Genomic DNA, 25,610 nt, shown 5'->3' on the forward strand with positions numbered 1-25,610 from the left:
ATATGGGTGAGGGATCTTGGGCATTTGTTGGTATGGTGATGTAACTGTACACGAAGATTATAAAGGCATATACAATTGTAAACGGTGCCTCAAACATGACAAGCATGGAAAATCTATTTCATGAACCTGGAAAGCCATTGAAATGCAGAACTACAGGCCAAGTGCAGGCAGCTTCGAGAGGAGATGCTCCATCTCTCTGATGCAGGCCAGATGAAAAACATCAAAGACCGCTGATTAGCCCAGCTCCCCCTTTACAACCAGCATAGCAAAAACTGGGGTGGGGCAGCAGTTTGGAAGAAGAGTCTATAAAGTGACCAGGCCAAGGGGTATGCACACATGTCACTGCTGGGCTCATGGGGTCAACGCCCACTCAGTCAGTCATAGGTAACCTGCACCTGTGCTGCTGGCATCGCCCCTCTTGAGTTGTGGGAAGTCTGTGTTCTCTCCTGAGCACCTATCTTAACATGCCACCCCTCCGCTCCCTTTATTTCACAGTAAGCTTGTTACACTCCACGGTTCTTCTCGTACTGTGACAGGAAGGGGACAGATCTGACATGCCCGAGTAAGGTCTCTATTACAGAGTTTCTTTCCTTCAAAAAATGTCTCACTCCAGCCAGAGTCCATGACTCCCTAAAACTCAGGTGGCAGGAACTACCCCACGTCATGCAGAGCAAGTGCACATCAGACGCGTTTTTGAAGGCTGCCTTGGGAGGCTAATGGGACTCTAACGTCCATGCCATTCAGGGGCTCAGAGCAGACTTCCGCGGTCATGGGAGCCCTAGGTGTTCCTGGGTTAGCAGAGGTGAGAGAGAGAAAGCGGTAGCTTTACTTCTGGAGGGTACTGACTCTCTCCTTTCCTCTTCACATAAGTCACCTCCCAACTTCCACCAGCAACAGCAAAACTAGTTTTAACAATTTTAAGTTGATTAAAAGTGCTAGAGGAAAACATCTCAAATTGATTATGTAAACGTTCACCTTAAGACACTGGGAGAAAAGGAGCAAACTAACTCTAAAAGAAGCATATGGAATTAAATAATCACTGTATCACTATATCACTGATCAATGTCATCCCATTGATTGTTGATTTGCTCAAGTGGGTGCCAGTAACATCTCCATTTGTCCTAGCCCTAAGATTTTAGGAGCCTCTCCTTACCTGTTCTTCCCAGCAGTGCCACATTGGAGGCTCTTTCAGGGTAAGGGGAATGAGACCCATCATTGTTACTGTATATGACATATCGAATATGCCATGGAATTAAATAATATACATTTTATTTAAGATTAATGAAGTAAAGCATAAAAAGTAGAGAGAAAATTTAAATCAAGAAAACTGATCATGAACGAGATTAAAGCTTGCTGCCCAAGAAAAAAAAATAAGCCAGAATTTGTTATAATTGGAAATTAGTGGATACATTACCAGGACCACACAAATGAAAGGTTTATTAATTAACTCAATGGACAATGATGTATCAATAAATTACACAACTCACATGAAGTAGACACATTTCTAAAAAAGATAGAAAACATCAAACTGATTTTATTTGAAATGACAATCAGAATATACTATAAGAAAAATATTGAATTATTAATAAAAGTGCTCATAAAGAATACTCATGTCTAAATACCTTCATTAAAATCTTTTATCAAACATATTAAGAAGGGCTAGTAACCAACTCTATATACCCTTGTCAAAAATAATAGAAGAGGGAATAATTCCCAAATTGTTCTATAAGATATAACATGAGTGCAACAACAGGAAATAAATAAGAAAAGAAAATCTAGAGACCAATGTCTTTTAAAAAATGGATTCAGAAACTAACAAAGCATTAGGAACTAAAATTCAATAGTATATGAAAATTCTTATAAGTACCATGGTCGATTATAATTTATTCTAGTCCATGCAAATTCTCTTAATATTTAAAAATCAATGAGGCAATTTGTCATCTAACAAAGAGAAAATATACCTTAATATTAAATGACTTACAAACTTAATTTAATTTCAAATAAATTTTTATACACATAAAAAATAAACTTCAGAAAAATTTAACACCTCTTTGTGATAAAAAAAAATCAACAGCCACCCAGTATCTCCATTCAAACCATAACACCCAAAAAGAGAGAGAGAACAAAAAGGAATTCCCCGTCATGAAGGGGTGGGGGGGGGAGACAGCACGGGAGGGGGGGCAGGGAGAGGGACCCTGGGGCCATCGATGGAGGAGAATGGGCAGTGGTGGAGGGATGGGTATTTGAGTATTGTATAACTGTAACACAGACACCAAATTCTGTAACTTCACCCTCATGGTGACTCATTAATAAGAAAGAAAGAAAGAAAGAAAGAAAGAAAGAAAGAAAGAAAGAAAGAAAGAAAGAAAGAAAGAAAGAAAGGAAGGAAGGAAGGAAGGAAGGAAGGAAGGAAGGAAGGAAGGAAGGAAGGAAGGAAGGAAGGAAGGAAGGAAGGAAGGAAGGGAGAGAGAGAGAGAGAAAGAAAGAAAGAAAGAGAAAGAAAGAAAGAAAGAAAGAAAGAAAGAAAGAAAGAAAGAAAGAAAGAAAGAAAGAAAGAAAGAAAGAAAGAAAGAAAGAAAGAAAGGAGGGAGGGAGGGAGGGAGGGAGGAAAAAAGAAAGAAAGAAAGAAAGAAAGAAAGAAAGAAAGAAAGAAAGAAAGAAAGAAAGAAAGAAAGAAAGAAAGAAAGAAAGAAAGAAAGAAAGAAAGAAAGAAAGAAAGAAAGAAAGAGAGAAAGAAAGAGAGAAGGGAGGGAGGGAGGGAGGGAGGGAGGAAGGAAGAAAGAAAGAAAGAAAGAAAGAAAGAAAGAAAGAAAGAAAGAAAGAAAGAAAGAAAGAAAGAAAGAAAGAAAGAAAGAAAGAAAGAAAGAAAGAAAGAAAGAAAGAAAGAAAGAAAGAAAGACAGTGAATAGCAATAGCCAAAATGTTGAAAGCATATTTTCCTGCAGACCTTTTCAGGATTTTTCTCACTCTCTTTAAGGAGAGAGTAATATTATTTATAAGCCAAATTACTTTGTATAAAATGGCATGCTTATTAAAAAAAACAAACATCAAGCTAGAACCAGATAGAAACTTCAAGAAATGGCAACTATAAGACAAACAAAGTAGTACTGTAGTAGCACTGTCATCCTGTTGTTCATCAATTTGCTCGAGCGGGTACCAATAACGTCTCAATTGTGAGACTTGTTGTTACTGTTTTTGGCATATTGAATATGCCACGGGTAGCTTGCCAGGCTCTGCCATGCGGGCAGTATACTCTCGGTAGCTTGCCGGGCTCTCCAAGAGGGACAGAAGAATTGAACCCGGGTCGGCCATGTGCAAGGCAAACATCCTACCCACTGTGCTATTGCTCCAATCCAAGACAAACAAAACCAAAATTAAATTAAACTTATAATTTCATAGCACTCTAACGGTGTAGCACTATCATCCCATTGTTCATCTATTTGCTCAGGCAGGCACCAGTAACGTCTCCATTGTGATACTTGTTGTTACTGTTTTTGGTATGTTGAATACGTCATGGGAGCTTGCCAGGCTCTACTGCGCTGGTGGCATGCTCTCCGAGAGGGACAGAGAAATCGAACCTAGGTCGGCCACGTGCAAAGCAAACGCCCTACCACTCATAACATCTTCAAAAGTAAAAAATTTCCAAGTTTTAAAAACTTGGGCAAAGTTTCTGTATATATATTTCACAAATAAACTTGTACATATGGTTGAGAAGCTTATGAAAGAACGTTAATCATTATCAGTTGAGGAAACAGAAATAAAATGTCTAGTGAAAAGGCCTAGATACACAGTCTAGTGGCTAGGGGTGTTTGCCTAGCATAAGGGTGGCCTCGGTTTCATCCCTGGCTCCCCATCTGGTCCTTGGGGCCTGACAGGAGTGGTCTCTGAGTACAGAGCTAGAAATAAGCCTTGAGCAACGTCAGGGTGTCTCAATAACCAAAAACAAAAAGACAGAAAAGATAAAACTAAGTTGTCTATGATCAAAACTACTGATAATAACTGGCAAAGTGCTGGCAAAAATGTGGATAAGTGGTGGGACGTAGAATGGTTCAGTCAAATAATAATCTGACGGCTCCTTTGTGGTTTGGCATGCATAGAAGCAACTACACTCAAGAGAAGAAAACTGAAACATACATGCTCATAGCAACATATTGATAACAGTCAAATATTGGAAACAACATAAAAAATGGAGACAACATAAACATGGTCTGGTTAATGAATAAACAGTGGAATTTTATTTGCCAATTAAAAGATATGAAATGTTGGCAGATGTTACAATAGGAATAGTCCATTAAAACACTACATTAAGCAAGGGTCAGAGAGATAATACAGTGGGTAAGGATTTTGCCTTGCACACACATAATGCAGGTTGGTCGAATGTCTAGAACCTCATACGATCCCCTGAGCCTCTTTAGGAGGGAGCCCTGAGAATGGACAGAAGTGAGCACTGAGCATCACTAGGGCCCAAAACCAAACCAAAATATTATATTAATGAAAAATACCATTAATAAAGACAGTTTTAAAAAATAAGCCCATATTTGAATTTTCAAGCTATATAGGGTTTGGTTATTTTCTTTTTGTTTCATTGGTTCTGGACTTTTGGTCACACAAAGACATGTGTAGGGCTTACTCATGACTTTGCACTCAGGAAGGATAATTCCTGGTGAGGCTCATGAGCAACCTGGGGCGCTCAGATTGAACTAAGGCCAGCAGTACACCGTCCTGCTATGTACCATCTTTCCATCTCAGGAAGAGACAAAATTAATAGGAGGTCACCAATAAGTGATTCAGATTGGTGTTCTAAAATTATAGTGGGGACAGAGATAAAACTCAGTGGAAAACTAAACTCAATCAATTGAAATCTTTAAATCAGCAAACTGTACAAAGATGTAGTTATTGATATCGATTGTATGCCTTAATAAAACTGTTAAAATGAGATATGCTTGGCATAATAATTTGAGGGAAGATGCTAAGAAAGATCATTATATAAAACAACTATACAGAAATTAAAATATATATAATCAATGTTTTTAAAATCTGACACCAAAAGGGAGTAATTACAACACTCATATTGCTGATAAACATGCAATCCATTAGAGTAAACATAAGAACATATTCTATTTCAGTTATGTGTAGACATGTATCCCTGATGTTTTGAGGTCTCAAATGCAAACCTCTGAGCATAAATATCCTTTGAGCATAAATGTTCCATATATCAGCTTAGTGCTCTATGCATTATGAATTATTATTAATAAATATAGCAAGATTTAGATTGGGATTACAGTTATACACCTGGCAACAAAATTTACTTTCTGCATAATCATTAAAACTTCTGGTTGAAGGTTGGCATATGAAACATATGACCTCATTTTGGACTCCAGTGAGAGATTCTGGGAAGACAGGGTATGCAGTGGCGTTTTCTTCACTTTACCAATGCCCAGCAAGGTGAAAACATTTAACAGGCACGTCATGAATGCAGCTGAATTGATTATTTTGTGATGTAAGTAAAATGAGATGACTTGTTTTCATCACTGCAATTTTATATACTAAGCACCTGCTTATTTGAAAATGTAATTTCTGGGGAAAAGATCACTGTTTCCCCCAAAATTCTTTTTTCTACTTATTTATTTGTTTTAGAATTTATTTTAAGGTAGACAAAAGCCACAACTGTTGATACAATTGAAATTGAAATTGAAATTTATTAAGTAACAAATCTCTAATATTAACATTAATATGTATAAAAACAAATTTTATGTAAACATTTTTATTTTATTATGGGCTTATTGTCCTTTTTCAAGAATTTACTAAGCTGTTTGTTGCTAGTTTAGCCTTCTATGTTATTGTTTTTGTTTGTTGAGTTTAGTTGGCATCTATGTTACTTTCCCATCTAATTTGATGTGCTCCGACTGGAATTTCAGTATGAGGAATTAGAAGGTGTTGTGTGGCCAAATAATGTGACCACATGGCCCAAAAGACTTCAAGATCTATGGTATGGTCCTATGAGTTGGCATGGCAGTTTTATTACTGTTAGTATAAATTTCTGAAATTTATATCCCCAAACTGTACACTTTTTTTGTACTTATAACAATTTCAGTGGTTTTTTTTAATTGTATGTTTAAAAGAAAGCTGCTTTGAATATGGAAATATGTTCCTCTGTCAAAAAGGCAAAGAGATATATTGTACTTACTGTAGGTAGCTGTACTCGCCTCAGGTTTGTGGGACGGTACTTCCAACTTAGATTCTGTAGCAATATCAGTTTGCTTTGGGGCGTCTTGCAAAAGCATCAGAAACACCTTTATAAAATAAATAAGAGCTTCTTATAACCTTGTCTCCTTTTCCACATCACCCTTTTTTTTGCACTGACTTCCCAATTATGTCATAATAACCAAACATCAAAATATGCCTACATTTAATATTATTACTCATTTAATCAACAATAAAAATGCAATCATCTAGTTCTCAACAAGCTTGATGTGTCTATCCATAAGAATACCTATCCATGAGTTCGGGGCTCGCTCTGAAGCCCCCAGCCCCGCCTGGCACCTTTGAGCCACCTCACTGACAGGCCCTGACCCCTCCCTGTTCTCCAGGTAATTGGGATTTCCCTTTGGAGACCCCACCCAACGTGGAGAAGCCCTTCCCTTGCCCCCTGCCTGCAGTTCCAGGCTCGCTCTAAAGCTCCCAGTCCTGACTGGCACCTTTGAGTCACCTCTCCGACTGCCCTGAACCCTCCCTCATCTCCAGGTTAGGGGTGTGTCCTCACTTTAGGGGGCGTGGTCTCAAAAGTGGGCGTGGCCTCTTTCTGGAGCGGCCACAGTTGTTTCTCCCATTCCATGCATTGTGCTTTGGCCACAATCGATATAATCTATTCCTCTGAAGAATACCCTGGTCATCTCAGTCACTATATGTTAAGTCAACTAGCCTAGCCTATCCTAATTTCACAAAAACTGTCAGTGAACACATCAAGCTGCATATCAAAGTCCTTTGTAAAAAGACCATAACCCCACGTCTTCAGTTGAGGCCCCTCTCAAGCTAAGGAGAGCTCCTGATATTAAAGCACATAACAACATGAAGAAACAGCGAAAATCCCCACCACCAGCAGAGATGGAAGAAAGGATATCAGTAACCTCAGCAGCGACTTCCCAGAAATACAACCTCCTCTCGGATAAAGAATTCAGAGAGGAAATCGTCATGATGGTTCACGAACTCAAAGCAACTATGGAACGAACATCTAACAAATTAAGGGATGATATGGATGCAGCATTGGAATGGTCCACCAAGATAATCCAGGAAGAAATGAGAGCAGAAATTTCAAAGCTACAAACTAAAGTGACACAACTAAGAGAATCAGTAGATGAAATAAAAAACTCGGTAGGAACCCTCAAAAGTAGAATGAATACAGCCAAAGACAGAATCAGTGAGATTGAAGACGAGCTGCAGAAAGCATATAGGCAACAACAAATCATGGAAAAAGACCACAAAATGGCTCCAGAGCGAATTAGAGTCCTAGGGGATGAACTCAAGAGAAACAACATAAGAATCACTGGAGTACCAGAAGCACAGGGAACTAATCCCAATGAAAAAAAAAAAAACACATACAATTAAAGACATCACTGGTAAGAAATTCCCAGAGCTAGAGAATGCGGAAATCCAGATCCAAGGAGTCCGAAGGGTGCTAGCAAAAAGGAACCCAAATAAAAAATCCCAAGGCATATCATAGTCACAATGATGGATGCTATGGATAGAGACACAATACTGCAAGCAGCAAGATCAAAGAAGGAGATCATATACAAAGGAGCAGCCCTTAGATTCACAGCAGACCTATCAGAAGAAACCTTCCAAGCCCGAAGACAATGGCAGGATATAGTGAAAAAACTTAATGAAATGAACGCCTCACCAAGAGTACTTTACCTGACTAAACTCTCAGTTAAACTTGAAGGAACCATACACTATTTCACAGAGAAGCAACAACTCAGGAACTCCATAGACTCAAGACCAAATTTAAAAGAAGGACTCAAAGGGCTACTATAAGACAAGGAAAAAACCTATAAGAACAACAAACACTAGAGAAAAATGACAAAAATCCCATAACAATAATTTCTCTTAATGTTATCAGTCTAAATGCACCAATCAAGAGGCACAGAGTGGCAAAATGGACTCGGAAACTAAACCCAACTTTCTGCTGCCTACAAGAAACACATCTGAATAGTCAGAACAAACACAGACTCAAAATCAAAGGATGGAAAAGAATCCTGCAAGTAAACAGCTCCCTCAAAAAAGTGGGGGTGGCCATAATAGTATCTGACAACATAGATTTCAGGCTGAAAAAGATCAGAAGGGACAGCGAAGGTCTATTCATCAAGGGAATACGACAGGAAGTACAACAGGAAGAAATCACACTATTAAACATATACGCACCTAATAAACAACCAGCTAAATACTTAAAAGAACTCCTATCAGAATTTAAGGAGGACATAACTAGCACCACAATAGTAGTTGGAGACTTCAACACTGTCTTATCACCTCTGGATAGATCGACAAGAACAACACTCAGCAAGGAAACAATGGCTCTGAAGGAAGAAATGGAGGAGACAGGGCTAATAGACCTATATAGGGCTATACACCCTAAAAAGAAAGAATACACATTTTTTCCAGCGCACACAGAATGTATTCATAAAATAGACCAAATTCTGGTCACAAATTATACCTGAATAGAATCGGGAAGATAGAAATTGTATCAACTATCTTCTCAGACCATGATGCACTGAAGATGGAAGTTAATCACACACAGATGCAGAGAACCAAATCAAACACTTGGAAATTAAACAACTCACTATTAAACAATGAGTGGGTAACGAAGGAAATCAAGGAAGAAATCAAAAAATACTTTGAAACAAATGAGAATGAATACACAAGCTACCAGAAGCTATGGGATGCAGCTTAAGCTGTGTTAACAGGAAAATTTAGAGCTCTGCAAGCATTCCTCAGAAAGGAAGAAAGGGCCTATGTAGATAACTTGACTTCACAGCTCAAGATCTTAGAAGAGGAGCAGCAAAAGGAACCCAATTTCCTATTAATTCCTATTATTTCTTTCCTTCCATATCGAAGAAAAGAAATAATAAAACTTAGAGCAGAAATTAATGATATGGAAACCCAAAAGACAATCCGAAAGATCAATGAAACAAAGAGCTGGTTCTTCGAGAAAATAAATAAGATTGATAAACCGCTAGCAAGATTCACAAAGAAAGAAAGAGAGAAAACCCTAAAAACCGAATTAGAAATGAAAAGGGGGACATCACAGCAGAAACCAAGGAGATTCAAAAGATCATCAGAGACGACTTTGCAAGTCTGTATGCCACGAAACAAGAGAATCTAAAAGAAATGGACGAATTCCTTGATTCCTACAATCTCCCAAGACTGAACCAAGAGACTTAAAATACCTGAATATGCCCATGAATATCAAGGAAATCGAAACTTTAATCAAAAGTCTCCCCAAAAACAAAAGCCCAGGCCCAAATGGATTCACTACCGAATTCTTCCAAACATTTAAAGAAGACTTGTTGTCAGTTCTTGTCAAGCTTTTCCAGGAAATTGAAAAGACAGGAACCCTTCCGAACAGTTTCTATGAGGCACATGTCTTCCTAATACCAAAAGCAAACACAGACACCGCTAACAAAGAAAACTATAGAGCAATATCTCTTATGAACACCGATGCAAAGATCCTCAACAAAATACTAGCAAATAGAATCCAACAACTCTTCAAAAAGATCATACACTATGACAAAGTGCGATTCATCTCGGGGATGCAAGGATGGTTTAACATTCGAAAATCAATCAACATAATCCAGCATATCAACAAAAATAAAGATAAAAACCATATGATCATATCAATAGAAGCAGAGAAAGCATTTGACAAGATCGAACATCCATTTATGATGAAAACTCTCACCAAAATGGGTTTTTGAAGAACTTTCCTCAAGATAGTAAAAGCCATCTACCACGAACCTATGGCAAGCATTATCAACAATGGGGAAAAATTAAGGGCCTTTCTTGTAAGATAGGGGAGAAGACAAGGATGCCCACTCTCACCACTTCTCTTTAATATAGTACTGGAAGTACTAGCAATAGCCATTAGGCAAGAAAAAGATATTAGGGGGATTTCAATAGGAAAGGAAGAAATCAAGCTCTTCTTTGCAGACGATATGATACTATATCTAGAGAAGCCTAAAAACTCTAGTAAGAAACTCTTAGAAACAATTGACCTGTACAGTAAAGTCGCAGGTTATAAAATCAATACCCAAAAATCCATGGCCTTCCTATATACAAAAAATGAGACAGAGGAAAGGGACATGAAAAAAGCAATCCCGTTCACAATCGTGTCCCAGAAAATCAAATACCTTGGAATCAGCTTAACTAAAGAAGTAAAGGACCTCTACAAAGAAAACTTTAAAATGGTACTCCATGAAATAAAAGAGGACATGAGGAAATGGAAACATATACCCTGCTGATGAATAGGGAGAAACAACATTGTCAAAATGGCAATACTCCCCAAAGCATTATACAGATTTAACGCGATCCCTATAAGGATACCCATGAGATTCTTCAAAGAAATGGATCAAGCAATCCTGAAATTCATATGGAACCATAAATGCCCACGGATAGCTAAAACAATTCTTGGGAAAAAGATGATGGGAGGCAACACCCTCCCCAACCTTAAACTTTACTACAAAGCTGTAACACTTAAAACAGCATGGTACTGGAACAAAGTCAGAGCCGCAGACCAATGGAACAGAGTGGAATATCCCTACACACAACTCCAAATGTATGATCATCTAATCTTTGATAAGGGGGCAAGAAATGTGAAGTTGAGCAAGGAAAGTCTCTTCAACAAATGGTGCTTGCATAACTGGACAACCACATGCAAAGGAATGGACTTAGACACTGACCTGACACCATGCACAAAAATCAGATCAAAATGGATTAAAAACCTTAACATCAGACCACAGTCCATAAGGTACCTCGAAGACAAGGTCAGCAAAACCCTTCACAATATTGAAGCTAAAGGTATCTTCAAAGATGACACGGAACTAACCAATCAAGTATTAACAGAGATAAACAAATGGGACTATATGAAACTAAAAAGTTTCTGCACCGCAAAAGACACAGTAACCAGAATTCAAAGGCAATGTACAGAATGGGAAAGGATATTCACCCAATACCCATCAGATAAAGGGTTGATATCAAGGGTATATAAGGCACTGGTTGAACTCTACAAGAAGAAAACATCCAACCCCATCAAAAAATGGGCCAAAGAAATGAACAGAAACTTTTCCAAGAAGAGATATGAATGGCCAAAAGGCACATGAAAAAATGCTCTGCATCACTAATCATCAGGGAGATGCAAATCAAAACAACCATGAGATACCACCTCACACCACAGAGAATGGCACACATCTAAAGAACAAAAGCAATCGATGTTGGAGAGGATGTGGGGAGAATGGGACCCTTCTACACTGCTGGTGGGAATGCCGACTGGTCCAGCCCCTTTGGAAAACAATATGGACCATTCTCAAAAAATTAGAAATTGAGTTTCCATTTGATCCAGCAATACCACTTCTGGGAATATATCCTGGAGAAACAAAATAGTATAGTCAAAATGACATCTGCAATTATATGTTCATCGCAGCACTGTTTACAATAGCCAGAATCTGGAAAAAACCTGAGTGCCTCAGAACAGATGACTGGTTTTAGAAACTTTGGTACATATATACAATGGAATACTATGCAGCAGTTAGAAAGGATGAAGTCATGAACTTTGCATATAAGTGGATCAACATGGAAAGTATCATGCTAAGTGAAATGAGCCAGAAAGAGAGTTACAGACATAGAAAGATTGCACTCATCTCTGGAATATAGAACAACATAGTAGGAGTCTAATACCCAAGAATAGTAGTATATAATACCAGGAGGTTTGCTCCATAGCTTGGAAGCTGGCCTCACATGCTGGGGGAAAGTCATCCCAGATAGAGAGGGGAAAACCAAGTAATATGTGATTGGAGATCCTGCGCGGGAAGGGAGATTCGTGCTAAAAGTAGACTAGAGACTGAACAGGATGACCACTCAATACTCCTATTTGGAACCACAACACCCAAAAGTAAAGAGAGATATCAAATTGGAATGCCTAGTTACAGGGGTGGGGTGGGAGGGATGGGACTGTGAGGGTGGGAGGGATACTGGGTTCATGGGTGGTGGAGAATGGACACTGGTGGAGGGATGGGCTCTTAAACATTGCATGAGAGAAGAACAAGCACGGAAATGTGTGAATCTGTAACTTTACCCTCACTGTGACTCACTAATTAAAAATAAATTAATTTTAAAAAAAGAAAGAGAAGAAAAAAGAAAGAAAAAATAAAATTTTAAAAAAAGGGAAAAAAAAGAATACCTATCCATCTAGGTGAACCCTGGCAGTCACTCTCCAGTGACACATATATTCTGGTAGAAACTGGACAAATCCAGAGGTAGGAAAAAGCCAGGAGGAAGGAGGATTAGAGAGGCCAAGTCCAGTGCAACTCAAATTTGTGTATAGCTAAAACCCTTTACAGGGAACAGCAGAAACAACAAATAATTTACAACACAGTTAGTGTATTAATTTGAGAAATAAATTTATGACTAACTTATTTTTCTAATATTATAAATGATAATTAAAATATACATAAAAGATTTTTTCAAGAAGTAAATGCATTTATATACTAAGAATAAGTCTCTGCTAGTGGAGAACTGGAAGTATTTCAACCTAAAAATAGTTACAAAGTGAGGGTAAAGCTCGAAGTATGGTGGAATGATCATATTGGTAAGTTGACTAAAAGCTTCAATCTCAATTAATCAGTATTGTTATTCCACCCTAAAAGGAGGGCTCCCAACGTGAGCCCTCACTTGGCACATTTATAAATAAGCTAACGCAAGAGTTGTCTAAAGACAAACATTCTTCTCTTAACTGATTTTCTTTTGTATATAATCTTAAATGAAATATTCATTTAATGTTCAAATATACTCATGAGGAAGCATCCCTAGAGAATACAAAGATAATTTATATTATTTTAATTTTTTATCTTTCTCTTTATCACAAGATTACCTATGTGTGTATGTTTACGTTTCTGTGTGCTCACACATACTGATGCTTGTCCATGTTTCTGGAATAGACATAGAATAAGGCTGAGGTTTACTCTCAACAATCTCACATATGGGCAGGGAAACCAAGAATTTACAGCACAACTAAGTAGAAGAATGTGAAAATGAAAGGTGAAAAGCAAAGATGTGACAATAAAAATTCTATAACTGGGATTTTTTGACAGCTGACCTTATCATAAGATGCAACATCCAAATATTAATATAGCTAAAAGAATGAGAGCACGAGTCTTATGCAATATGATAATGGCCATTGCAATCAGAAAATTTGGGTTCTTGCTTCCTTATTCTGAAGCTAGAGTATCTTGAAGGATGAAATGCTATGGATCAGGAAAGGTGAAGCAAAGATAAACAACAGGATTTCATGCAATTTAGAAGCTTCTACACCTCTATGAAAATATGTTATCCAAAATACAGACAGCCCACAGACAAGGAGAACAAAATATTATTTGTTGACTATCCATACATTAAAAAGTTAATATGTACGATATATAAAACACTGTGAGAAATTTTACAAGAAATAAAACATCTATTCCCATCAAAATACAGGAAGAAGAGATGAACAGAAAAATTCTCAAAGAATAAATGCAGGAATGGAAAGATAGTACAGCAGGTGGAGAAGCTACCTTACATGCAGCCAAACAAGGGTTCATCCTCAGCATCCCAGATGGTCCCCTGAGCAATGCCAGGAGCAATTCCTGAGTGCAGAGCCAGGAGTAACTCCTGAGCATTGCCAGTCTGATTCAAAAACAAACAAACAAGCAAACAAACAAATGGCCAAAAGGCATATGAGAAAGTGCTCTTGGGGTCAAAGCGATAGTACAATGGGTAGGGCATTTGCCCTACACGTGGCCAACCTATGTTCAATCCCCAGCATTCCATATGGTCCCCTGAGCACCACCAGTAGTAATTGGTGGGTGTGCAGAGCCAGAAGTCATCCCCGAGTATCGCTGGGTGTGACCCAAAAAGCAAAAAAAAAAGAAAAAAAGAAAAAGTGCTCTTTCACACTAATTATCAGGAAAATGCAAATCAAAACAATGAGATATCACCTTCCATCAGGGAGTCTGACACTTATCATAAATAACACCAGTCAGTGCTGATGTAGTGGATTCAGGCAAGAAGGAGACCCTTAATCACTGATAGTGGGAATGTAGAGTGAGTCAGCCTTTTTGGTAGACAACCTAGACAATAAAAAAAAAAAAAACTAAAAATTGAGTGGCCATAGGACCAGCAATTTCACTCCTAAGAATATATCTCAGGGTTGGAGTGATAGCTCAGTGGGGAGGGCATTTGCCTTGCATGTGGTCGACCCGGGTTCTATTCCCAGCATCTGATATGGTCCTCTGAGCAATATGACAAAACCACCGGGGGTAATTCCTGAGTGCAGAGCCAGAGCCGGTAATGACCCCTGTGCATTGCCCGGTGTGACCCAAAAAGAAAAAAAAAAGAATATATCCCAATGGTCTAAAAATACAATGCCTAAAAGACTTCAGCAGTCCTATGTTCATTGCAACACTATTCACACTATCCCAAATCTGGAAATAACCCTTGCCCGAGAACAGATGACTGAATAAAGAAGCTACCGTTCATAAACACAGCGGAGTACTAATTGACAGTAAGAAAAGATGAAGTCAAATACATAGAGGATCTGGAGAGCATTATGCTGAGTTAAATGAACCAGACAGAAATGATAAAACATAGAACAATTTCTCTCATAAAACAGTACATAAGGAAATGTAGTAAGGTAGTAATTAATGCTCAAGGACAGTAGGAATGAAGAGTAAGAGAACTCAGTCTTTGACACAAATCTTCTTAGTTGTAATTCTCACATTATAAAGTGCAATTAGACTGTGGTCCAAACTTTCTTTTCAAGTTTCTCATGGAACCATGTATTCATGTCTTAGATACATCACATCACACTTAATGTGGGGAGTAGAAGTTCCACAATCAATTTTTAATATATTCTTTATTATCTTATATACAATTTTTGCATGTTCTCTAACACAATTCTTTTCAATACTTGTGCCACAGGATACATATTAAAGTTTTTTAGATAAAAAAATAGGAAGACATTTTATTTTATTTTGAAAATAATGAGGAATGTGAAATATTAATTGTTGACAAGATAAACAAAGGTTTGTTAAACTGTAACAAGTATCTTAAGATCAAAGAAAACTTGAGTAGTCACACTGAAAATTGAGTGTAGTGTAAATATTTCACTTTCATATATACTACTGAGTTTGGGAAGAATATGGCTTTTGTTTTTAATATAGGTGTGTGAAATATTAAATACATATATCTTTTCTCTTTTGATTTAGTTTTACCTTTACTTGAGGAAACCATAATCAAATTTACATAAACCAAATAGGATACTTTGGACTAGTATTCTTTCAGATGAGAAATATAAAAGTCATTAACTACTGTTCTGAATTTTAGTGGAATTAGTTCAGGATTTTCAAAAGGACAGCAAATAAGGAATTGTCAAACAACTGCTATTAATTTTCAAATAAATTCATATGAAATTAATGAGAACAAAATAATGATGAAATAAATACAAGTAGAAAGAAACCCTAAAGGTTGCAATTAAAAAATAAACCAGGCCAGCAAGATAGAGCAAAGGATTGGAGAATGTTATTTTAATTTCAGAATCCCAGATTTTATCCCTAGCACTATTTGGTCCTCTAAACAATGCCAAAACTAAACAGAGAACTTAGCATTTTTTGCAGTATTTTAAAAAAATTGAAAATGTGAAAGTTTGGAATATTTATGACAGCCCAGTCATAAAAGAAGGGAGACATCCCCAACATCAGCAACTATCGCCTGATCTGCCTATTGTCCATCGTCTACAAGTTATTTACTCAAGTCATCCTGAATAGGATTGGCAGAATACTAGACAAATGACAACCATACGAGCAAGCTGGGTTCTGAAAAGGATTCAGCACGATTGACCATATCCACATGGTGACCAAGCTAATTGAGTTTGAGAGAGAGTTTAAGATGCCACTCTGTCTAACATTCATTGATTTAAAGAAGACCTTTGATTCTGTTGAGATTGAAGTGGTCATCCAAGCCCTAGGCAAACAGGGCACTCAAACTCAGTACAACAGGATCTTCCGTGAGCTGTATTAAGGATTCATCACGAGGATCTGACCATTCTACAAGGAAGTCTACAATCAATGTAAAGAGAGGGGTTCAGCAGGGTGATACCATTTCACCAAAACTCTTCAGTGCCACCCTCAAGAATATTATGTGACAACTGGAATGGGAAGGAATGGAAGTGAAGATAGACAGTTGGCAACTACACCACCTCTGCTTCGCTGTTGACATTGTTCTAATAGTACCAAACATTAGCCAAGCGGCACAAATGCTGGCCAACTTCGATAGTGAGTTTGGAAAGATCAGACTGCAGCTGAATCTCATGAAGACAATGGTCATGAGAAATGAACTACTTCCTGACGTTCTATTTGCTCTCAATAGAATGAACATCTTTAAATGTAGCAGTTACATGTACCTAGGTCGAGAACTCAACATGACGAATGACCTGTCACCTGAGCTGCGCAGGAGGAAGTGAGTGGCATGAAAAGCCTTCAAGAGCATTGAAGAAGTTGTTAAGAGAACGAAGAACCTCCGGCTCCAGGCACATCTTTCCAACTCCACCATTCTTCCTGCACTAACATACGCCTCAGAGACCTGGGTCCTAGGAAAGGACCCAAATAGCAGGATAAGAATGCTATTTGGGTCTCCCAAAGAGAAATCGAAAGACCTATGCTTGGAATATCACATTTCACTCAAGTGAGAGAAGGAATCCAGAGTTCTGATCTTCATTGATGATCAGGGACAAGGATCAGAGACAGGGAATTAGGGACACTCTCTAGTTTTCCAAGTATCAAAAATCAGATGGGTCAGACACGCAATGCGATTTGGAGATGACTGCTGGACCAGAGCTGTTACCGACTGGATTCCACAAGACGTCAAAGGAATGCATGGCCACCCACCTATTATATGATCAGACTTCTTTGTCAAGACCCTGACTGAATAGTTTGAGGTTCTTGGTATGCCTGGAGCGAGCAGAACCAATTGAGCTACACTAGCATGCCACAGTGACCTATGGAGACATTACTGGCACCCACTTGAGCAAATCGATGAGCAATGGTATGACAAGTGATACAAGTGATGACAACCCAGTGTTACCTCAATTCTACTATCAGTCTCTCATATTACAGGACTGAGAAATAAGAAACCCAGGCCCTCATCGGGAAGTGTTAAACTTCAAATTTGACCTTTGCTTAATATGTCAGTTTAATGAGTTTTCCCTTGGCCTAGTTTTAAGGTACATTTTGTTTAGACACCAGAGAAATCCATGAAGCAAATCTAAATTTTCTAAAACAATTAAAATACAAGCCCATAGTAGAATGAATTGGTATTATAATTTCAAAACTTGGAACACAGTGTGACATAAAGAGAATTTTTCAGGTTTCCAAAAGGTTTTTATAAGAAGCAGAGGGTAAAACAATGTGTAGAACTTCAGTGCTGAGGAACACAGGATTAGCGGGTCAATACTCTCCAAATAGAAGACTGAGCAGAACTGCCCCAACAAGACAAATGGTACCTGGCACATGGTTTTGTTATTTTATAAGAACTTGTGTGAGTTCTTTATTGCTATTGTAACTAGTGGACAACAGAGATTTATCATCTTAAAATTGTAGAAATAAGGATGGTAGGGAAATTTGGACTTCAGTGGAGAGAAGGTTACACTGATAGTGGGATTGGTGTTGGGTAGAACATTTTACGCCTGAAACAACTGTCATATGATAGCAACATTTGAAAGACAGTCTCATGTCTATAAAAATGCTGAACTTGAGGCTTTGGATGGATCGAAATTTTTCTAGGTACCCTGAGGCAGAAAATAATTCCATGCCTTTTCTGATTCAACAATACTTCTAGTGAAATGCTTCACCCTCAATCTTCAAAGTTCACCTCTCCTATCTGTGAGTCTCTTAATATACTACCATCTTTTTCATCAGACCTTCGTCTGGTACTCTTAAAAGTATAGTTTTATTAAACAAAAACAGTATTTGGAAACTGAATAGTTATTTAGCAGTGTTCTCTAGAGCCAAAGATGAAATTAGAGAAGAAATAAGAATATTCCTCAAAATTAATGAGAATTTTATTATTGCTAAATAATAGATGCTGAAAAGTCAGCAAAAGGCAGAAGGTAAAATGGGCAATTTTGGTGTCACTAACTTTTATTCAGAGTTTAACTCATAATTTTTCTCAAGTCTCATTTTCTCTACCATTAGAGAAGGTAATTATATTAAATTTAAGGAGCATAAGTGAATATTATATCAGATAAGTTCTAAAAAGTCTAATTCAAACAATTAGGAAATTTAAAAAGGCAACATTAGAATAGAAAAATCTTTGCTACTGATATGTATGATAAAGGGTTAATTTCCAAAACATATTTAGAATTCAATAATTCAAAATGAAAAATGTTAAAGAACACATTTCAATGGTTATGGGCATAGGACCATATGCTTAACAGTAACTAATGTTAAATAAAGTACAAATCAAAAGCAAAATGAGCTTTCACCATATACCTCCGATAATAACTATTATCTAAAAGGAAAAAAATAAGTAAATTAGTGTGAGCAAGGATGATGAGAGAATAGAATTCTGCTTTGTTGGTAGCACAAAGTATCATATATTTCACTTTATAGGAAAGAGTTGGAAGCATTCTCAAAAATGTAGTATAGAAAGAAACGGCCAATATAACAGAATAAGAAATGGAAATTTCTTATTTTCTCCTGCAACCATAGTAAATGTGTATCAAAACTTTGAGGTCCCTAACAATAGAGCTCTATGCAAGAGATAGCACTCATGTGAACAGACAGTAGAGAGATGCCCTCACTAGAAAAGAAGACCCACCATGAGGCTACACATGCAAGTGGGAAGACATTACTAAGACACAGAGTTTCCCCTGCTTGAAATGGTGTGCCAACTGCCCTGCATCCCAACCAGTATTAAGGGAAATATACACTGGAATTCTGACATAGTACGCCAGAGAAGGTTGAACTCAGGAAAGACTGGGGAAAGGAAAGGCTAATACATTCCCTCAATAAGCCTGTAGATGGACTCACTTGCCCCAGGACTCAAGGTAGTAACCATTTTGAAGAGTTTCCAATACATAAGAGAAAGAATTCTAGATACTATATTTCAGCACCATAATGGGAGACAAGAAACTAAGATGGTAGAGGGAATAATGTTGGAATATTGAATGAATTAACAGTTTTATAAATTATGGTGCTTCAAAAATGTATAATGGAAATACATATTATATACATCAAATATAAAATCAAATATATAATAAAAATAAAATGGGGCAGGGTTGCCATTAGGTACCATTTTGGTGACCTCCTATAACCTTACTGAGAGTAGTACTACTGAATGCTAGGTTGGAATCCACTATCTATAATGCTAGAACCTGAGAGAAAATCCCTGTTTAGGGCACAATCCACAATGATGAACAGTTGACGGAAATAGAAACTGAGACAATCCTAAAGAGACTTCCCACCTGGTACAGCCTGTATTAGTCCACAGCTGCCTGGTAACAAATAAGATGGATTCCTCATAGCTAGCAAGAATCCTCAAGATTTACTAAAGTGTACTACTGACAATAAACACCACTGCCTGCTGAATTTCACTGCTGAGGCACACATCCAACCAGACTCTATTCATTGCCAGGCCCTTTATGTATATTTTATTACTAATTAGGTTTAATTTGAGAAAACAGACATCTGTTCCACTCTGATATTGATTGTTCAGCATTCGGTTAAGTCCCTTTGATTTCTGGTCCACAGTCAGTACTAGGTATGCAAGACCACAATCCTATTGCTGTTAGCACAATTGACCATGAACATTTTTATTTTATTGCCATTCAAGTCCTCAAGAAGCATTAGACAGAAAGAGGAAGCAAATTAACTCAACCTCACTAACTGCTAATGATTGAACATGGGGACAAATGCTAACAAAGACTTGGATTGCACTTGAAAATTTAATAGTTGGAGATCATGAAAGTATTTTTATCTAACACAGATTCCATTTCACCTAAATCTTTCTTCATAAAATTCAGATGGCAAATTTAACTTAGCATTCAGTGCCAACTTTTACAGTGGACAAAGAGACCTGAAATCTCCAAACACAGCAAACAGTTCCTGTACCAAGTAGTAAAATAAAATTCAGAAAGGGGTAATGGTGAGTTTGCAAAATTCAACGACCTCAGGAGTTTATTAGTCAGAAGACTTTTCATTTTTAATGAGGGCTGTAGGGGATTCTTGGTACACAAATGAATGTGGTTCTGATTAAAAATATCAGTCACATATTGCATCAAGTAAAATTTTAAAACCCGAACAGCAAAACATATTAGAAATAAACTGACAAAACTCAAAGACAGGCACAGAGACATAAGAGGTTTAGGCATTTATCTGGCATGCAGATAACCCTGATTTTATCTTCAGCACTGTATATGATTTGTTGAAAACTGCCATGAATAATCTCTGAGCACAAGTAGTAAACCCTGAAAATCACAGGTTGTGGCCCAATCCCACAAAAAACAAAAGAAAAATACAACAAAAGATCAGATATACAGGGAAATCATGTGATGCCACTGGTATATTTCTCAACTGAAATCCAGAAGACAGAAGAGATTGGCATGATATGTTCAAAGAATTAAAATAAACAGACTCTCAACAAAAATACTCTATTGGATAAGATTATCAACAGATTTGAAGCTGAAAAGCTTTTATCTACAGAGAAACAGTTAATAGTTAAAATAATTTACTTGCAATAAAATGGTCTTTGAATAAATACTGAATAAATAAAAAATACTTTTGCACATAGAAAAGAATCATCACTGGGGCCAGAGCAGTAATGAATGGCTAGGGTGTTTGCCTTCCATACAGCCCAACTGGGTGAGATCTCTGGCAACCTTCAGGTTTCCCTCAAGCCCCTCAATAGCAATCCCTCAGTAGAGAGATAGGAGGCACATCTGGGTGTGCCTCCCTGCCCACACAAAAATAAAATAAGATAAATGAAAGAAAGAAAGAAAGAAAGAAAGAAAGAAAGAAAGAAAGAAAGAAAGAAAGAAAGAAAGAAAGAAAGAAAGAAAGAAAGAAAGAAAGAAATTCCACATGAAAATAGCAAACACTTTGGAAAATACAAGTGAAGGAGAGATGATTAATAATACAGAATTTGAACAGCATGATATTTTCTTGCTTTCATTTAAAATAAGCTGAAATATAAGTACTAGACTTAAATTTCATGGTAATCACAAATCAAAAATATATGTAAGAAACAAGATATAATGCGAATCATTGTTAATGAAATAAAAAGAATTTATCAAAATGTAAGGAAAGTAAATTAAAGAATAACAACAAAAGAGCAGACAAAATGCAATTATACCCATCATCGTCATTAATAAAAAAATCAATAAATTATTTTATACCAATAATCTCACTAATTGTCATGGCCTAAACTTACCAAACAAAAGTTACAGTGGAAGGATAAACCAGTAAACAAAATCCAACCTCCTGTCAACAGAAAAATTCTCCTAAATCCTAGTTAAAAATATAGTCTAAAATTTAGAGGCTAGAAAAAGCATCACACTGACAAATAGTAATACAAAAACAGAGAAATAGTCACACTTGTATTAGATAAAATAGTTCTGAAGCTTCAAAATGAAGTAAAAACGCACAAATAGTTATGATTAAGTAGTCAATCCATCAAGAATGCATACAAAAATCATTAATATAAGTGTATTAAATAAAGGGGCATCAAAGGGTTGGAGAGTTAGTGTAGGGGTTAAATAACTCATCTTGCTTATGAGCAACTTCAGTTCAATCTCTGGCACCACTTATGTTTTCCCAACCATTGATGAAGCTGATTCTGGTCACAAAACCAGGAGTAAGTCTTAAACACTACTGGGTGTGACCCTAAAACTAAATAAATAAGGGATCATTAGAATATTTAGAACAATTATAGAAAAACACGAAGAAAAACATTAATATCAACGTAATTTGTAGTTCCCTGATCTGAAAAAGATAACTTCAGGTAGCTCAAAAATTTCCAATGAATGTGAACCCAAAGAGAACAATTCATTGTAATCAGTATAAGAAGTAGAAAATAGTCTTCTAAAATCAGAAGGAGAAACAAAACTCATGTATAAGGGAAAGAAACATAAGGTTTATATCAGATAAATCAACTATGCTCTATAAACAAGAATTAAAAGAAATGGAAAAAGTCAGATAATTGAATAAAGAAAACCTCTAGCCAAAAATCCTCTACCTCAGGTTACTACTCAGATTTTAAGAAAAAATAAAAACTCTTAAACAACAATAACAACAAACATTGAGGACAGTTGTTGCAGCTAAATTTACCTCTGCTATACTGATATATGAATAGAGTGATAGCACAGCTGGTAGGGCGTTTGCCTTGCATGCGACCAACCCGGGTTTGATTCCTCCGTCCCTCTCGGAGAGCCTGGCAAGCTACCAAGAGTATCTCACCCGCACGGCAGAGCCTGGCAAGCTACCCGTGGTGTATTCAATATGCCAAAAACAGTAACAAGTCTTACAGTGGAGACATTACTGGTGCCCACTCAAGCAAATCAATGAACAACGGGATGACCGTGCTACGGTGCATACTGATATTGGACATTGCATATAATGAATAGCCTCAAAGCAAAGTTCAAAAGACAAACACTATAAAAATCAGAGAAATGGCAGAAAATCTTTTTATAAATAATTTCTTTAAATATCAAAACTTCTTTAAAAACTCTCATTAAAAGTCTGGATGCCTTAGGAAACAAATTTCAATTCTGTGCTACTACTGATAAGAAGCTCAGAAGAATTTATATAATAATCATGGGCTCAGATTAATATTTAGAAAGCAATTGTATAAGTTAATTATAGACTAAACAAGAAAGAATGACTGGACTTGTATAAGACCATATAGAATTCAAGTTAGGATAGAGAGAGACATTACATACTGACTAAGGGATTGATAGAAAAAAATCAAAACTTTTTTTTTTGAAGGGGGTAGAATTCTCAAGGAACACTTGGTAATGCTCAGTGGACCATATATAGGACGTGGGATTGGAACTAGATCAGACGTAAAAAGCAAGCACCTTACCCATGTGCCAACTCTCTAGACTAAGAAGATTTAACTCTCTATATAAATACACATATCATTGTCACTATCATCACAACAAATGCTCATTGATTTGTTTGAGCAGGCACAATGAACAATGAGCAATGAATCAATGAACAAATGAATCAATAAATCAATGAACAAATGCTCATTGATTTGTTCGAGTGAGCACCAGTAACATCTCCATTTTGAGACTTTTTACTGTATTAGGCATATTGAATATGCCACGGATAGCATGCCAGGCTCTGCTGTGCGGGCGAGATACTCTAGGTAACTTGCCAGGCTCTCCAAGAGGGACCAAGGAAACAAATTCGGGTCAGCCATGTACAAGGCAAATGCCATACCACTATGCTACCACTCCAGCCCATAAATACACATATGAGCATGGATATATATTATATATACACACATATAGATATAGATATAGATATACCAAAAGTACAGCAATTTTTGTAAAATAATTGCTAATTAAAAGGACGAAGGACCACTCCCTCGCCATGCCTCCCCGGGCCCTCCTGGTTCCCACGCAGCTTCCAGGGCTTTGGTCTTCCAGCAGTCACCCCACCCCGAATCCCATGACCACGCCAAGAGGATACTGGGGACATGCCCTGTATCTCAGGGGGCGTGGTCTCAAAAGGGGCATGTCCTCCTGTCGGAGTGGCAGCGCAGCTGTTACTTTTAACTTAGGCATAATAGGTATAGTCTTTTTCTTTGAAAATCACTTTAGTCATCTCAATCACTTATGCAAAATAGCCCATTAGCTTAGTTTAAGTTATAAAAACTATCAGTGAATAAGAGAAGCTTGGCAAAACCTTCATAAAGAGAACATAGCCTTAAGCCTTCATTAGAGGCCCCACATCAATCAGGAAGAGCACCTGAGTATAAGGAAGATCTTTAGAATAGGAACAAGGTTGCCATCAGCAATAGCACAACCAGAGCACCTCCCCTCTCACAGCAAGAGGGAATAGGAATAGACGACTACAAAGTTCCAACTTTATACTTCCATAAAAATATGAAGAAGCAGCGAAAATCCCCTCCAGGAAGAGAGGAAGAAAAGATTCCAGAAACCTCAACAAGGGCTACTCACATCTACAACCTCTCAGATAAAGAATTCAGAGAAGAAATCTTAAGGAGTGTCGACGTACTCCAAGCAACCATGGAACAGACATCCAATAAATTAAGGGAGAATATGAATAAAGCACAGGGATGGTCTACCAAATAAATGCAAGAAGAAATGAGAGCAGAAATTCCAAAGCTACGAACAGAAGTTGCACAAATAAAGGAATCAGTAGATGAATTAAAAATCTCAGTAGATGACCTCAACAGTAGAATAACTACAGCCGAAGATGGAATCAGTGACCTTGAAGGAACATACAAAGGAGCACCCCTTAGATTTACAGCAGACCTGTCAGAGGAAACTCTCTGAGCCCGAAGACAATGGTGGGACATACTGAAAAAACTCAATGAAATTAATGCCTCACTAAGAATACTTTATCCAGCTAAGCTCTCACTCAAACTCGAAGGAACCATACACTATTTCTCAGATAAACAACAGCTCAGGAATTTCATAGACTCAAAACCAAACTTAAAAGAAGGTCTAAAGGGGCTATTGTAAGACAAGGTGGAACCCCATAAGAACAACAAATCCCACAGAAAGATAACACAAAACCCCATGACAATAATATCTCTCAATGTCAACAACCTAAATGCACCTATCAAGAGACACAGAGTGGCAAAATGGATCTGGAAATTAAACCCAACATTGTGCTGCCTACAAGGAACACACCTGAACAATCAGAGTAAACACAGACTCAAAGTCAAAGGATGGAAAACAATCCTGAAAGCAAACAACTCCCTTAAAAAAGCTGGTGTGGCCATCCTAGTATTCGACAACAGACTTCGGGTTAAAAAAGATTAGAAGGAACAGTGAAGGTAATTTTCTATTTATCAAGGTATAACAGGAGGAAATCACAATCTAAAACGTATATTTACCTAATGAATGACAGACTTTTTAAATGAATGACATACTATTTAAAACAACGCCTAACAGACTTCAAGGAGGACATCACTAACAGTACAATAGTAGTTGGAGACTTCAATACCGCCTTATCACCTCTAGATATATCGACAAGAACAAAACTCAGCAAGGAAACACTGACTCTGAAAGAAGAAATTAAAGAGAGAGGCCTAATAGACCTATACAGAGCTTTACATCCCAAAAA

At 37.3% G+C, this 25,610-nt stretch overlaps 1 protein-coding gene across 1 annotated transcript in view; it reads right to left on the bottom strand.

The window, feature by feature from the left end:
- ABCA13 (ATP binding cassette subfamily A member 13) overlaps positions 1–25,610 on the bottom strand; it is a 489,034-nt gene that overhangs the window by 170,263 nt on the left and 293,161 nt on the right. Inside the window, 1 exon segment of the mRNA XM_055124812.1 lies at positions 6,205–6,293. Coding sequence (XP_054980787.1) covers positions 6,205–6,293 — 89 coding nt within the window.

This window comes from Sorex araneus, chromosome 2 (genome assembly GCF_027595985.1).
Source record: "Sorex araneus isolate mSorAra2 chromosome 2, mSorAra2.pri, whole genome shotgun sequence".
NCBI classification, from domain to species: Eukaryota; Metazoa; Chordata; class Mammalia; order Eulipotyphla; family Soricidae; genus Sorex; species Sorex araneus.